The following is a 13,046-nucleotide window of genomic DNA, read 5'->3' as shown; positions in this document are numbered from 1 at the left end:
AAATTTCATTCCTATTTTCTTGTGGACCACTGCCTATACTGAATTCAATTAACAGATGGTCACTTTTACCTAGTGGGCAGTGATAATTTATTCCTACGATGATGTCCATTTCCTTTGTAAACAACAAGTCTAGCCTTGATGCCTCTTCATTACCCCCAAATCTTGTATTTTCTCCAATCCACTGTGTCATAGTATTTGTCATTAAATTCAGAAGCATATATCCCCATGACTCTTCTCCCCCATCCGTGGTCCACTCTTCCCAGCATACCTCCTTGCAATTAAAGTCACCCATAAGTGTTATATTGTTACTCTTTGCCAGTATTCTCTCCAAACAGTTACTAGTATCTCTTAACAATAATTTATAATCCTCTTGTGTCCATGCATTCGTCTTTGGGGGTACATAAGCCACTGCAAAATCTCTTCTTCCTTCTCCTTTCCTTTTTGTTTGAATTCTAATTACTTCTGCCATTCCTTCTCCTGTTTCAACGTCTACCACTGTTATACTCTTCTTTGTAAGTAACATGACTCCTCCCTTTCTTATTATTTCAATGTTTTATCCACACATTATAATTACTATTACCAATTCTTATATTTTCTGTTGTCTCTTTTAGTTTGACTTCAGTAATACCCATAATGTCGGGCTGCTTTATCTTAATATAATTATTCAATTCTCGCAATGTTGATATTAAACCATTTATATTTGTATATGCCACTGTCCACTTTTTATTTTTCCAGACATTATTTACATTTTCTATACTTTTTTTTTTTTTTTTTGTCATATACCACTTCCTGAGCCTCTCGTCTTTTACCTTCCAATAGAACTTTTTTTTCTCTTCCTCTGTTCTGTTCTCGTGTTTTGCCTTTGCTTCTTTTATTAGATCACTTACCTTGAGTCTCTCCTCATTCATGTCCCTCTTTATCCAAACTTTCCTGTATTGCTCTATCTTGTCCAGTTTCCACGCATTCAATATCACTTCCATGGCTGTTGTTTGTGCCCTAAATTTTACTTTCAGTGGTTGCTCTCTTCCTTCTATATACTTCCCCAGTCTATGTATTTCCTCAATTTCACTTATCCAGTCCTCCCCTTATCTATATTTCCTACAACGCCCTCTGCTACTTTTTTTTGTTCTCTTTCCCTCTTCTATCTTACTGGCTCAGTTTCCTCTTTTAATCTATATGAGGCGCTGCGGGCCAGAAGTGCGTAAGGTAAAATTTGGAGAAATCGAGTTATAGCTTGCTCGGTACAGAGGAAGGGTGTAAAAGTCGTGTGGTAAGGTCGGCCAAATCAATTTCGACCTTCCTACCCCTTATACGAAGGTTGGAAGTCGAGCGAAATTGTGCAGAAAAACATAGCGAGATACCACTGTTTCTGCGAGCCACAGGTCCGTAAGTAGCGCGGGCTGTCAGACGCGGCCGGCCCAATCAGCAGCGCGCTAGAGCGTGACGTCACACCCACGCCTCGCGGCAGCCAATCACAGCGCAGTTACCATGGCGACGCTCACAGCTGGGTAGGAGAGGACTAGTACTCACTCTGGACTTTTAACACTGCCACGCTCACACCTACGCAAGTTATTCCCGCACTTTTTGCCGTTTTGCAACGCTACGATGGCTTCTGCAAGCACCTCTACCACCAACCCTGTTGCTGATGTTCGTCCTGAAGCTGCAGGGGAGGAGGTGTCCCTGAAGAGGAAGAAGAACGAAGCTGAGTGGAAGAAGAATGTAGCGAAGGCGAGGAAGAACAGTGGCAAGGAATACATCAGTCGAAGCACCGGGAAAGTGATGGCTGCACGTCGTGTTCGTGACCCCTGTGGCTGTCCTAAGAGCTGCTTTGACAAGCTGGGAGAAGAAGCTGTACGTTCCATCTTCACCGAGTATTGGAACATCGGTGAATTCAACGCCCAGTCAGCCTACCTCCTGACAAGAGTGAAGTCAAAGGAGGTGAAGAAGGTGTATTAATACATACCATAATCATTAAACAAACAGACTTTTATCAATATTACACACCTTTGAACATACCAGGATGCCAAACTGAATGGTACGAGTATTAAAGTTCCGATCACGAGCAATTTTTTTTTTCGCTAGGAAAATATTCATAAAAAATTTAGTTTTACAGCGATCCTCATGAAACTTTCATAGATTCCTTATTATAATAGGTACTCTTAATTTAAATACTTAGAACCACTGTTACAGAGAAAAAAAATTATGGTTCGGGGGTAGCGAAAATTTTTTTTTTCGTAATATTCCGAAAATTTTCACATTTTCCACCAAAACCTACACAACTAAATAGAACTTCTCAAGACCTTTCTATTGATGTATAATACACACATATTTAGAATAATCTTAGGTGCATTATCAGTGTTAAACTTTGAGCGCGTTTATCTCGAAAGTTAATTTTTGCGCTTACGTACTTGTGGCCCGCAGCGCCTCATATATAACAATATATTTCTTTTTGTCCACTGTCCCTTACCATCAATTCCTTCTGTTTGATCACTTTCACAATTTCCTTACTTAAATCTGTCTTCCTTCTTTTCACTTGTATGATTTCTGTAAAGTTAACTTTTTCTTCCTCTTTTTCTTTCCTCCAGATTTGATGTTCACTTCTCATCCCTATCACTTCATTTTCCTGTTTTTTTTTTTTTCTTTTTTTCAACCATATCATTGTTTTCCTTCAATTTTGTTTTTAGATCAGTACATAGTGTTTTCAATTCTTTGTTTTCCTCTCCCAGGTCGTGTTTTTTTTTTTTTTTTTTTTTTTTTTTTTTTCTCACTTTCAATGAGGTCACTGATCATCCCTTCCATCAAAGCCACTTTCCTTCCTTGCATTATATCATGTAGTTCATTATCTTCCTCAAATCCTGGGAATGGTGACCCCGTTGGCAACACTGCTCCCTCCTGTGGCGTCTGCCTTTTTTTTTTTTTTTTTTTTTTTTTTTTTTTTTTTTTTATGTAGGAAGGACACTGGCCAAGGGCAACAAAAATCTAATAAAAAAAATGCCCACTGAAATGCCAGTCCCTTAAAAGGGTCAAAGCAACTTGCTGGAGCTTTTACTCATTTTGTTACATCTGTTATTAATTAAATTTTCCCTTATCTTTTTTTTTATTTCTGGAGACAGGACAATGCTACTTGAGCACAGCTCCTACCTGGGAACACATTGTAGGCTCCTAGTGGTGGCTGTGGTCAAACAAAATCTTTCTCTGCTGGAGCTTGGATCGCTGCTTGTTTACTCGACAACGATGTGTGTGTGTCTGTGTGTGTGTTAATGATTTCTTTACTATTTTCCTCCAGTTAAGAAACCTGGAAAAGGAGAGAGACAATCTGCAAAGGAAACTGGAGGAAACAAGGAGGAAGTTGGAGGAAATGGAGGAAAGCGCTACTGAGAGAATGGAAGTAAGAGAGAGAGAGAGACTAGATAAAAGAATATATAAATAACCAAAAATGAAAAAAAAATATGGACTTTATATACATTTGCTAATTTTTCTTCCTTTCCTTCCTTCCCTCCCTCATCCCTTCACTCATCCCAAACTCCCTCCTTCCCTTCTTTCATTTCTCCCCTCCTTCCCTCCTTCCATCCCTCCACTCACCCCAAACTCTCTTTCAGATGAGGAAGAAGCTGAAGAGCCTGGAGGAGGCAAACGATATCTTGAATGCAAAGGTTTCTCTGATGAAAGCAAAAATTAAACAGCTGAAAGCTGCTGGGTGTGCAAGGGAGAGGCAGGGAGAGTGGGAGAGGTGCCAGGGAGAGGAAGATAAGATACTAGAATGCCTTGGGAAGAGAGGAAGAGAGAAGGAGGAGGAGGAGGAGAATAAGGAAGAGGAGAAATCTTGTATTAGTTTTAGAAAGAAAGGGAGATTAGATGCAAGGAAGGAGAAAGGAGAGAATGAAAACCTCAGGGAGAGTAAGGGGGAGAGTGAAAACCCTGGGGAGAGTAAGGGAAACAGTGAAAGCCCTAGGGAGAGTAGAGGAGAACCAATCACAGACATACAAAACACTCAGTTTATTCCTGCAACAAATGACACGACCTCACAGCGACCCACAGCTGCCAACCTGAGTCACGCATCGGTCACGGCGAGTCCCAGAATGACCCGCAACATGATCAGGAGGTCACGGGGGTCCCAGCAGCAGCTTGGGTCAACAGAGGTCACGGCAAAGGGGGGAGAAGGCAAGTGAATTTGGACATGGTGAAGGAAGAAGGATTGGAAGGACTGCCCAGAAAAGTCAAGGAAGGTTAGTGGTAGTAGTAGTAGTAGTAGTAGTAGTTGTTGTTGTTGTTGTTATAGTAGTAGCAATAGTAATAACAGTATTATTCTCATCCCTCTCTCTCTCTCTCATCCCTCTCTCCAGGACTGAATAGTCTGCCCACAGGGTCTGATAGTCCTGGGATAGTCAGGAGGTCCATGGCTGCTGCTACTATTGCCCGGAAGAAGGTGAGTCTCTCTCTCTCTCTCTCTCTCTCTCTCTCTCTCTCTCTCTCTCTCTCTCTCTCTCTCTCTCTCTCTCTCTCTCTCTCTCTCTCTCTCTCTCTCTCTCTCTCAATTTTATTCATTCATTCATTTCCTTCATTCATTCAAAATAAGATAATTAATATTTATTTATCTATATTTCAAGGTACGTGTATGTATGTATGTATATATGTATGTACGTACGTATGTTTGTATTACCATTATTTATTTACTGACTTGAATTACTTGTATTTACAGAAATTACTTCCATTGAGGGCAATAGATACCAACAGCCCTTGCAAGATGAGAGAAATTGAGCCTAAGAGGTCCCTGCGCTCCTCCTCCTCCTCCTCCACCATCTCCTCCTCCTCCTCCTCCTCCTCTGCTGCTGCTGCTGCTGCTGCCAAGTTAAGGAGTCGAGCACGCAGACCAAGATACCAGAAAGATGAGGATTGTAAGACACAGTAGCTCTCTCTCTCTCTCTCTCTCTCTCTCTCTCTCTCTCTCTCTCTCTCTCTCTCTCTCTCTCTCTCTCTCTCTCTCATATTTTATCAATCTATCTGCATTTATTATTTTAAGGTATTATCTCTCTCTCTCTCTCTCTCTCTCTCTCTCTCTCTCTCTCTCTCTCTCTCTCTCTCTCTCTCTCTCTCTCTCTCATATTTTATCAATCTATCTGCATTTATTATTTTAAGGTATTATCTCTCTCTCTCTCTCTCTCTCTCTCTCTCTCTCTCTCTCTCTCTCTCTCTCTCTCTCTCTCTCTCTCTCTCTCTCTCTCTCTCTCTCTCTCTCAAGTTCTACATTTTTTTATAAACGAATATTTTTGTTCTTAATTGTTTTCTTTCTTTTTTTATGTTTAGGGTGAGGAAATGTTGTCATGGTTTTATTTTCTTCCTTTCTTTTTTGTTACGTTTTTGCTACATTTTTGTAATTATTATTATTACTAGAATGAAAACTGCTATTTCTACTATTACCACTATTATTACTACTACTACCACTACTACTATTACTGCTACTAACTTTTGTCTACCATTAAGAAAAGTACAATTAATTTTTAGTACATTATTATTATTAATTATTATTATTATTATTATTATTATTATTATTATTATTATTATTATTATTATTATTATATCGCCTTAAGGAAATTTGTATTGGTATATAATTCTTCCCTATGTCTGTCTGCTCTCTCTCTCTCTCTCTCTCTCTCTCTCTCTCTCTCTCTCTCTCTCTCTCTCTCTCTCTCTCTCCCCCATGGTATTAAGTTGATAATGTTTCTGTTCGAGGATTTTTTTTTAGTTTTCCTGCTATTGTGAAAAAATAAAAACTTTCATTTATTTATTTTATCTTAACCTATTTATTTATTTATTTATTTATTTAGTACATTGGAAGGATTTATTTGTAACAATACATTCTCTCTCTCTCTCTCTCTCTCTCTCTCTCTCTCTCTCTCTCTCTCTCTCTCTCTCTCTCTCTCTCTCTCTCTCTCTCTCTCTCTCTCTCTCTCTCTCCACAGCCATGTTTAGCCCCAAATGACAGCCAGATGCCTAATTTAGCCTCGTAATTGGAGAGAAATATATAAAGATAAGTGACGCAAGCGTATGGTCCTCCCTGCGCGTAAAAATAGAGGGGGAAAAATAAACATTTTTTGAAAGGAAAGATGCTGCAGTGTTGCCAGATGAGGTGGTGATAAAAGTCTTGAAGACGTGAATGTTTATATTACAAGCGAATGAGTCATGTTATTTGTCTTTTCATATTTATTTGCAGTGTTATATATACAGTTTGGCGTGGTGTTGGGTATAATAGAAGAACAAGGAAATTTAACTGGGCGCGGCTCCGGTGGGTGGCAGGATACAAACGTGCCAACCTTACCGAATGAGGTGAGATAAAATTAAATATACGTAATGAAGTAAAGGAAAGGCATAAAGACTCAAATCAACAAATACACAAAAATACAAACATCTCACAGACACAAACATATAAGCTCTACCAACTGAGATGACGAGATGATAAAAACAATTATTATTAATAATATAAAACACACAAAACCGTAAAAAAATACTAAGTAAATACACAAATTATGTATCGCTTCTTGAAACTTCCTTTATTTTCTTATATGCTTATGTTTAGGGAAAAAAAATAAAGTTTGTTATTGTGAATAATGTTGGCAGCCTTGGCCCTTCCTCAGGAGAGACGAGTGAGAAGAGAGAGACTGCTCACCTGTGTTTTAAAATGTCTAAGGCGGTGAGAAAAACGCTAGAGGAGTCCCGGGAGGGCGGAAATCCTGAGCTGGACCTCCAAGATAAGCAGATAACCTCCCTGGAAGAGCTGCCCGGCCTGTGTGAGTGTTGGGGAGGAGGAGTGAGAGAAACACATTTACCTGTTTTGTCTGTTTCTTCTAGGAGTTTATGAAGGAAATTAAAGATCACACACACAACCAAGAAGACCCGGGTTCGAATCCCGGGAGTAGAGAGGCAAATGGGCGAGCCTCTTAATGTGTAGCCCCTGTTCACCCAGCAGCAAATAGGTACGAGATGTAACCCGAGGGGCGAGGGATTGTGACCTCTTAGTCCCGGTGTGTGGTGTGTGAGTGGCCTCAGCCCTATCCAAAGACCGGTTTCTGTGAGCTCTGAGCTCTTTCCCTAGGGTAACGGCTGGCTGGGTGACCACCAGACGACCGTAGGTGAATCACACACACACACACACACACACACACACACACACACACACACACACACACACACACACACACACACACACACACACACATACATCACAAACCTATTTGTGTGTTTATTTATTTTTTATTTATTTATTTTTTATTTTATTATTTTTTAAGGAGGTTATGAAAGAAATTTAGGTTTTGTTCAAGTTAGTTTAAGGTGAGAGAGAGAGAGAGAGAGAGAGAGAGAGAGAGAGAGAGAGAGAGAGAGAGAGAGAGAGAGAGAGAGAGAGAGTACCCTGCCCACTCACTCATATTAACACCTGCAATGTTTTTTCTTTATGGTTTTATATAGAAATAAATGAGTTTTGTGATAGTTTAAGAAACCTGGTGAGAAATTAATACCACCACTCTCTCTCTCTCTCTCTCTCTCTCTCTCTCTCTCTCTCTCTCTCTCTCTCTCTCTCTCTCTCTCTCTCTCTCTCTCTCTCTCTCTCTCTCTCTCTCTCTCTCTCTCTCTCTCTCTCTCTCTCTCTCTCTCTCTCTCTCTCTCTCTCTCTCTCTCTCTCTCTCTCTCTCTCTCTCTCTCTCTCTCTCTCTCTCTCTCTCTCTCTCTCTCTCTTGAAGCCTCCATGGCCGGTGGCTCCATGTAAGTTTTAAAGGTCAGCTTGGTATCATAGGTGACCCCAGCACCGCCACCTCACCTTGTGGTGGCGGCATCTCCCCCTCAGTCAAGACGCATCACTGTGCAGGACGTGTAGATGCTGAGCAGCTGCGTATTGTGTGTGGTAGACTTGTTCCGTCACTTGCCACTCATACCGTGTGGCCACATTGCCTTGTTATTGTGGATATTCATCAGCATCTGTTTCACCTCAGCCACACTTCCTTCAACTCTCACTATTTTGTCTTGTACTATTACTGGCAGTGATGGAGCTGGTCTGTGGGGGGGTCAGCAATGCATACCTTGTCTGAGAAATGCTGAGCCCTTCTCCTTCTCACCACCACTCTCACTCTCCACTCTCCACAGTACTGATGGAGCACCTGACCCGGCTGTCGCTGCCACACAACCGGCTGACAAAGATCCCGCCCTCCATCGCCAACCTGGTCAACCTGGAGATACTTAACCTGTTCAACAATGCCATAGAAGAACTGCCCACCTCCATCTCCTCCCTTAACAAGCTTAGGATTTTCAATGTGGGGTGAGGGGGAGAGGGAGAGGGTGGCAGACTTAGATTAAGCCAGTGTGTGTCAGGGAGAGAGTGAGAGGAATTGTCCAACTCTTTCTATTCTCTCTCTCTCTCTCTCTCTCTCTCTCTCTCTCTCTCTCTCTCTCTCTCTCTCTCTCTCTCTCTCTCTCTCTCTCTCTCTCTCTCTCTCTCTCTCTCTCTCTCTCTCTCTCTCTCTCTCTCTCTCTCTCTCTCTCTCTCTCTCTCTCTCTCTCTCTCTCTCTCTCTCTCTCTCTCTCTCTCTCTCTCTCTCTCTCTCTCTCTCTCTCTCTCTCTCTCTCTCTCTCTCTCTCTCTCTCTCTCTCTCTCTCTCTCTCTCTTAATCTATGTGTGTGTGTGTGTGTGTGTGTGTGAGGGAGAGAGTGAGAGAGAGGAACTGTCAACCTCTATCTCCTTCCTCATCAAGCTCAATGTGGAGTGAGGGAGAGAGCAAGAGTGTGTGTACATGTGTGTGTTTGTGTGTGTGTGTCAGAGAAATAGAGAGGGAGTGATGGATAACAGCAATGTGTACGTGTGTGTGTGTCAGAGAGAGAGAGAGAGAGAGAGAGAGAGAGTATAGAGGCTTAGTATATTTAACAGGGAGAGAGCATGCCTGTGTGTGTGTGTGTGTGTGTGTGTGTGTGTGTGTGTGTGTGTGTGTGTGTGTGTGTGTGTGTGTGTGTGTGTGTGTGTGTGTGTTGAGAGTCATTCACATTTTATTCAACATTCTAAATAATCCTTTTCAGTATCCTGTAATCCTATCTAACCCAATGTAATCCTATACAATCCTCTTTAATCCTATCTAACCCTATCAATTCTATCCAGTCCTATTTAATCTTCCTCTTGGCAGGATGAACCGCCTGGATGCCCTGCCGAGAGGATTTGGATCCTTCCCAGTTCTTGAAGTCCTGGACATTACTTATAACAACATCTCAGAGGAGGAGAGTCTGCCAGGGAACTTCTTCATGCTGGGTGAGGAGGAGGAAGAGGAGGAGGAGGACAGGTAGATGAGGGAGGAGGAAATAGAAGTGGAGAGGGAGGAAGGACAGGAGGAGAAGGAAGGAGATGGCAAGAGATATGAAGAGATAGTAGAGGATTGAGAGGAAGGGGAAGAGGAGGAGAGAAGAAAGGAAGAAAGAGACTAGGGGAAGGTAGAGAAAGAGGAGGAGGAGGAGGAGGAGAGTTTTCTGTGATGCCCAGAACATAGAAAACAAAAATTTTCACCCAAACTCTGAAATTCTTACCTCCTAAAGTTAAAAGGTTAGGTTAAGTTAGGTTAGGTTAGATAAGATTAGGTTTAACATTTAATAATTTCCAACAACTCAATACATTTTTCCTCCCCATGTAAGTTTCTGCCCCCCGTCTCTCCCCAGAATCTCTCCGGGCCTTGTACATGGGAGACAATGACTTTGAAGTTCTTTCCCCACTTATCAAGAACCTCAAGAACCTCCAAATTGTAAGTATTCGTAGTGTTGTAGTGTTGTAGTTTAGAGAAAAAAAAATCTTGTTTTAAAAATGTCTTATTCAGAGGCCACAGGAATAATCTGTCAGGTTCTCTTGAGTGTTTTCTTGTTGATGGTGCTGAAAACTTGCTAATCTGCCTCTGGAATCATAAAAACACCCTTGAAAACCCCAATAACTTCCACTGCATCCTGTTGAACTATCACTGGAATCATGAAAATGCCCTTGAAAACCCCAATAACTTCCACTGCAGCCTGTTGAACTATCACTGGAATCATAAAAACACCCTTGAAAACCCCAATAACTTCCACTGCAGCCTGTTGAACTATCACTGGAATCATGAAAACACCCTTGAAACCCCCAGTAACTTCCACCACAGCCTGTGAAAGAGATACAGTCCTTGCTAACATAATCTTTCCCTCCATCTGTCAACAGTTGAGTCTGCGTGACAATGACCTCATCATTCTGCCAAGAGAGATTGGCGAGCTGACCAGACTGAGAGAGCTTCACCTGCAGGGCAACAGGTTGGAACTGCTGCCCCCAGAGATTAGTGAGTGACCCAAATAGAGAATCTGGTGGAGGTCTCAAGTGGCACAGGAGACATGACAAGGGTGACTGAGAAGGGATCTGGTGGAGGTCTTGAAGTGGCACAGGGGACATGACAAGGGTGACTGAGAGGAGATGGAGGTCTTGAAGTGGCACAGGGGACATGACAAGGGTGACTGAGAGGGGATGGAGGTCTTGAAGTGGCACAGGGGACATGACAAGGGTGACTGAGAGGGGATCTGGCGGAGGTCTTGAAGAGGCACAGGAGACATGACAAGGGTGACTGAGAGGGGATCTGTTGGTCTTGAAGTGGCACAGGGGACATGACAAGGGTGACTGAGAGGGGATGGAGGTCTTGAAGTGGCACAGGGGACATGACAAGGGTGACTGAGAGGGGATCTGTTGGTCTTGAAGTGGCACAGGGGACATGACAAGGGTGACTGAGAGGGGATGGAGGTCTTGAAGTGGCACAGGGGACATGACAAGGGTGACTGAGAGGGGATCTGGTGGAGGTCTAGAAGTGCACAGGGGACATGACAAGGGTGACTGAGAGGGGATCTGTTGGTCTTGAAGTGGCACAGGGGACACGACAAGGGTGACTGAGAGGGGATGGAGGTCTTGAAGTGGCACAGGGGACATGACAAAGGTGACTGAGAGGGGATCTGGTGGAGGTCTTGAAGTGGCACAGGGGACACAACAAGGGTGACTGAGAGGGGATCTGGTGGAGGTCTTGAAGAGGCACGGGGGACATGACAAGGGTGACATAGACATAATTTCTCAGGGTCAGTAATCAGGGAAGAACAAAAAAAATTAAGAGGATCTGATGGAGGTCTTTGAGTGGCACAGGGGACTTGAGAAAGATGACACAACCAAAATTTTAAATCAGTACATGGTAGAGCAACAAATTAAGGTTTCTAACATGACCCAACTCTTCCCAACAGGCAATCTGGACCTGATGAGCCAGCGTAGTTGTCTCCGCCTTGAATGCAATCCCTGGCAGCAGATAATTGCCGACCAGCTTCTGCTTGGCACCTCGCACGTCCTGGACATGCTGAAAAACGACTCTTACAAATTGTGAGTATAGAAACTGTAGTGGTGGTAGTGGTGGTGGTGGTGGTAATAATATACACTCAGATCTAGTAATTTCACTGGTGTAGTTGTAGTATTATTATTAGTGGTGGTAGTTTAGTTAACACTCATATTTAGTCAATTCCCAATACTGTAGTGTTTGGAATCTGTCATGTGGAAGGTATGTGGAGTGACAAGACCAGGCAGGGCAGGGAGAGGAGTGTTACAGTGGGTGAGACTGAAGGAAGGAAGTAGAGGAGGAGGGAGACCATTAGAATAAGGAAGGAGGGACAGGATGAAGATAAGAGAAGAGGAAAGGAAGAGAACTTAGAAAGAGGAAGGACAGATATGTGGTGAGAGAAGAGAAAGGAGGGAAGAAAGAAATAAAGAGAGCAGAGAAAAGGAAGAAGGAAGGAAGAAAGGACAGGATAGTAGTGATAGGAGAGGAGAGAGAGAAAGGAAGAAGGAAGGAAGGAAAGAGTGGTGATGGAAGGAGAGAAAGAAGAAAGGACAAGATGGAGTAGATATGAAAGAGGTAGAAACAGAAATAGAAGGATTGAATAAGGGAGAAGGAAGGATAGAATAAGAAATAAAATAGACAAAATAGCTAAATAAGGAAGAAGAAAGAACAGGATAAGTAATAATATACACAGAATAACCAAACAAAATAAGAAAGAGGTCAAAAATTGAATAAGAAGTTAAATATAACATCATATATGACCTTCCCGTAACCTTGTGTCTTAGCTTAGCATCATGTGACCTTTCTGTGGCCCTATGAGTTGACCTGTGACCTCCCTTGACCTTAGCCTGTACCAGCGCTACCTCTCCACTGGGTCACAGCCTCCACCCAAGAACTTTGAAGCCAAAAACCGAAAAATTTCAAGAAAGAGGGAGGTTGCGTAAGGAAGGAAGAGGAAGACTGGGAAGATTGGAAATGGGGAAGAACTGCAAGATTTTTAGAAAATGTAATGTGGGAGAAGAATTTTGAGGATGAAAACTGCAAGATTTGTAAGAAACAGGAGGAGGAGGAGAAAGAATGGAAGATAGATGTAAGAAAATAAGAACTGCAAGATTTATAGACAGTGTAAAGTGAAAGAAGGATTTTTGAGGCTAACTGCAAGATTTGTAGGAAACAGAGGAGGTGGAGGAGGAGGAATGGAAGATATATGGAAATAGACCAAAACTGTGAGATTTATTGAAAACATAAGGAGGAGGAAGAATTTTTGAGAACTAAGAGTTGCAGAAAATATTAATCAAACCAAAAAATATAGAAGAGAAAGAATTTTTTTTATGATTATTTTATTTCTTTTTATTTTATTTATTCACATTTTAAATCAATCAGAATTAATCTCTCTCTCTCTCTCTCTCTCTCTCTCTCTCTCTCTCTCTCTCTCTCTCTCTCTCTCTCTCTCTCTCTCTCTCTCTCTCTCTCTCTCTCTCTCTCTCTCTCTCTCTCTCTCTCTCTCTCTCTCTCTCTCTCTCTCATCCCAAAAAGTGTTCATTAATATATATGAATAATAATTTAGCTTTAACTTTTTCTCTGTCTCTCTTTTAGCTGGCAAGGGTTTTCCATTCAGCAGAATTATAATAAAAGTATAATTTATTGATTTTTAAAAATAATATAAGTTGAATTTTTTATGTTTTCTTTCTTCTTTATTCA

General features: G+C 42.0%; 1 protein-coding gene across 1 annotated transcript; it reads left to right on the top strand.

The window, feature by feature from the left end:
- The first annotated feature begins 6,607 nt into the window (after positions 1-6,607).
- LOC135094512 (ras suppressor protein 1-like) lies at positions 6,608-12,812 on the top strand. Its single transcript, XM_063994670.1, has 7 exons — positions 6,608-6,785; positions 8,134-8,305; positions 9,162-9,283; positions 9,685-9,767; positions 10,208-10,322; positions 11,260-11,392; positions 12,193-12,812. Exons 1-7 carry the CDS (start codon positions 6,677-6,679, stop codon positions 12,287-12,289), a joined length of 831 nt encoding a protein of 276 aa, XP_063850740.1. The 5' UTR covers positions 6,608-6,676; the 3' UTR covers positions 12,290-12,812.
- The last annotated feature ends 234 nt before the right edge of the window (positions 12,813-13,046 follow it).

This window comes from Scylla paramamosain, chromosome 45, assembly GCF_035594125.1.
Source record: "Scylla paramamosain isolate STU-SP2022 chromosome 45, ASM3559412v1, whole genome shotgun sequence".
In the NCBI taxonomy this organism is placed as follows: Eukaryota; Metazoa; Arthropoda; class Malacostraca; order Decapoda; family Portunidae; genus Scylla; species Scylla paramamosain.
The sequence above is the reverse complement of the archived record's forward strand: the minus strand, read 5'-3'. Positions and strand labels throughout refer to the sequence as shown.

Bases quoted from the DNA above. Each gene is read 5' to 3' on its own strand.
- LOC135094512 (XM_063994670.1), top strand. From the start codon at position 6,677: ATGTCTAAGGCGGTGAGAAAAACGCTAGAGGAGTCCCGGGAGGGCGGA. The intron at 9,768-10,207 runs GTAAGTATTCGT...ATCTGTCAACAG, and splicing joins ACCTCAAGAACCTCCAAATT to TTGAGTCTGCGTGACAATGA. The intron at 10,323-11,259 runs GTGAGTGACCCA...TCTTCCCAACAG, and splicing joins ACTGCTGCCCCCAGAGATTA to GCAATCTGGACCTGATGAGC.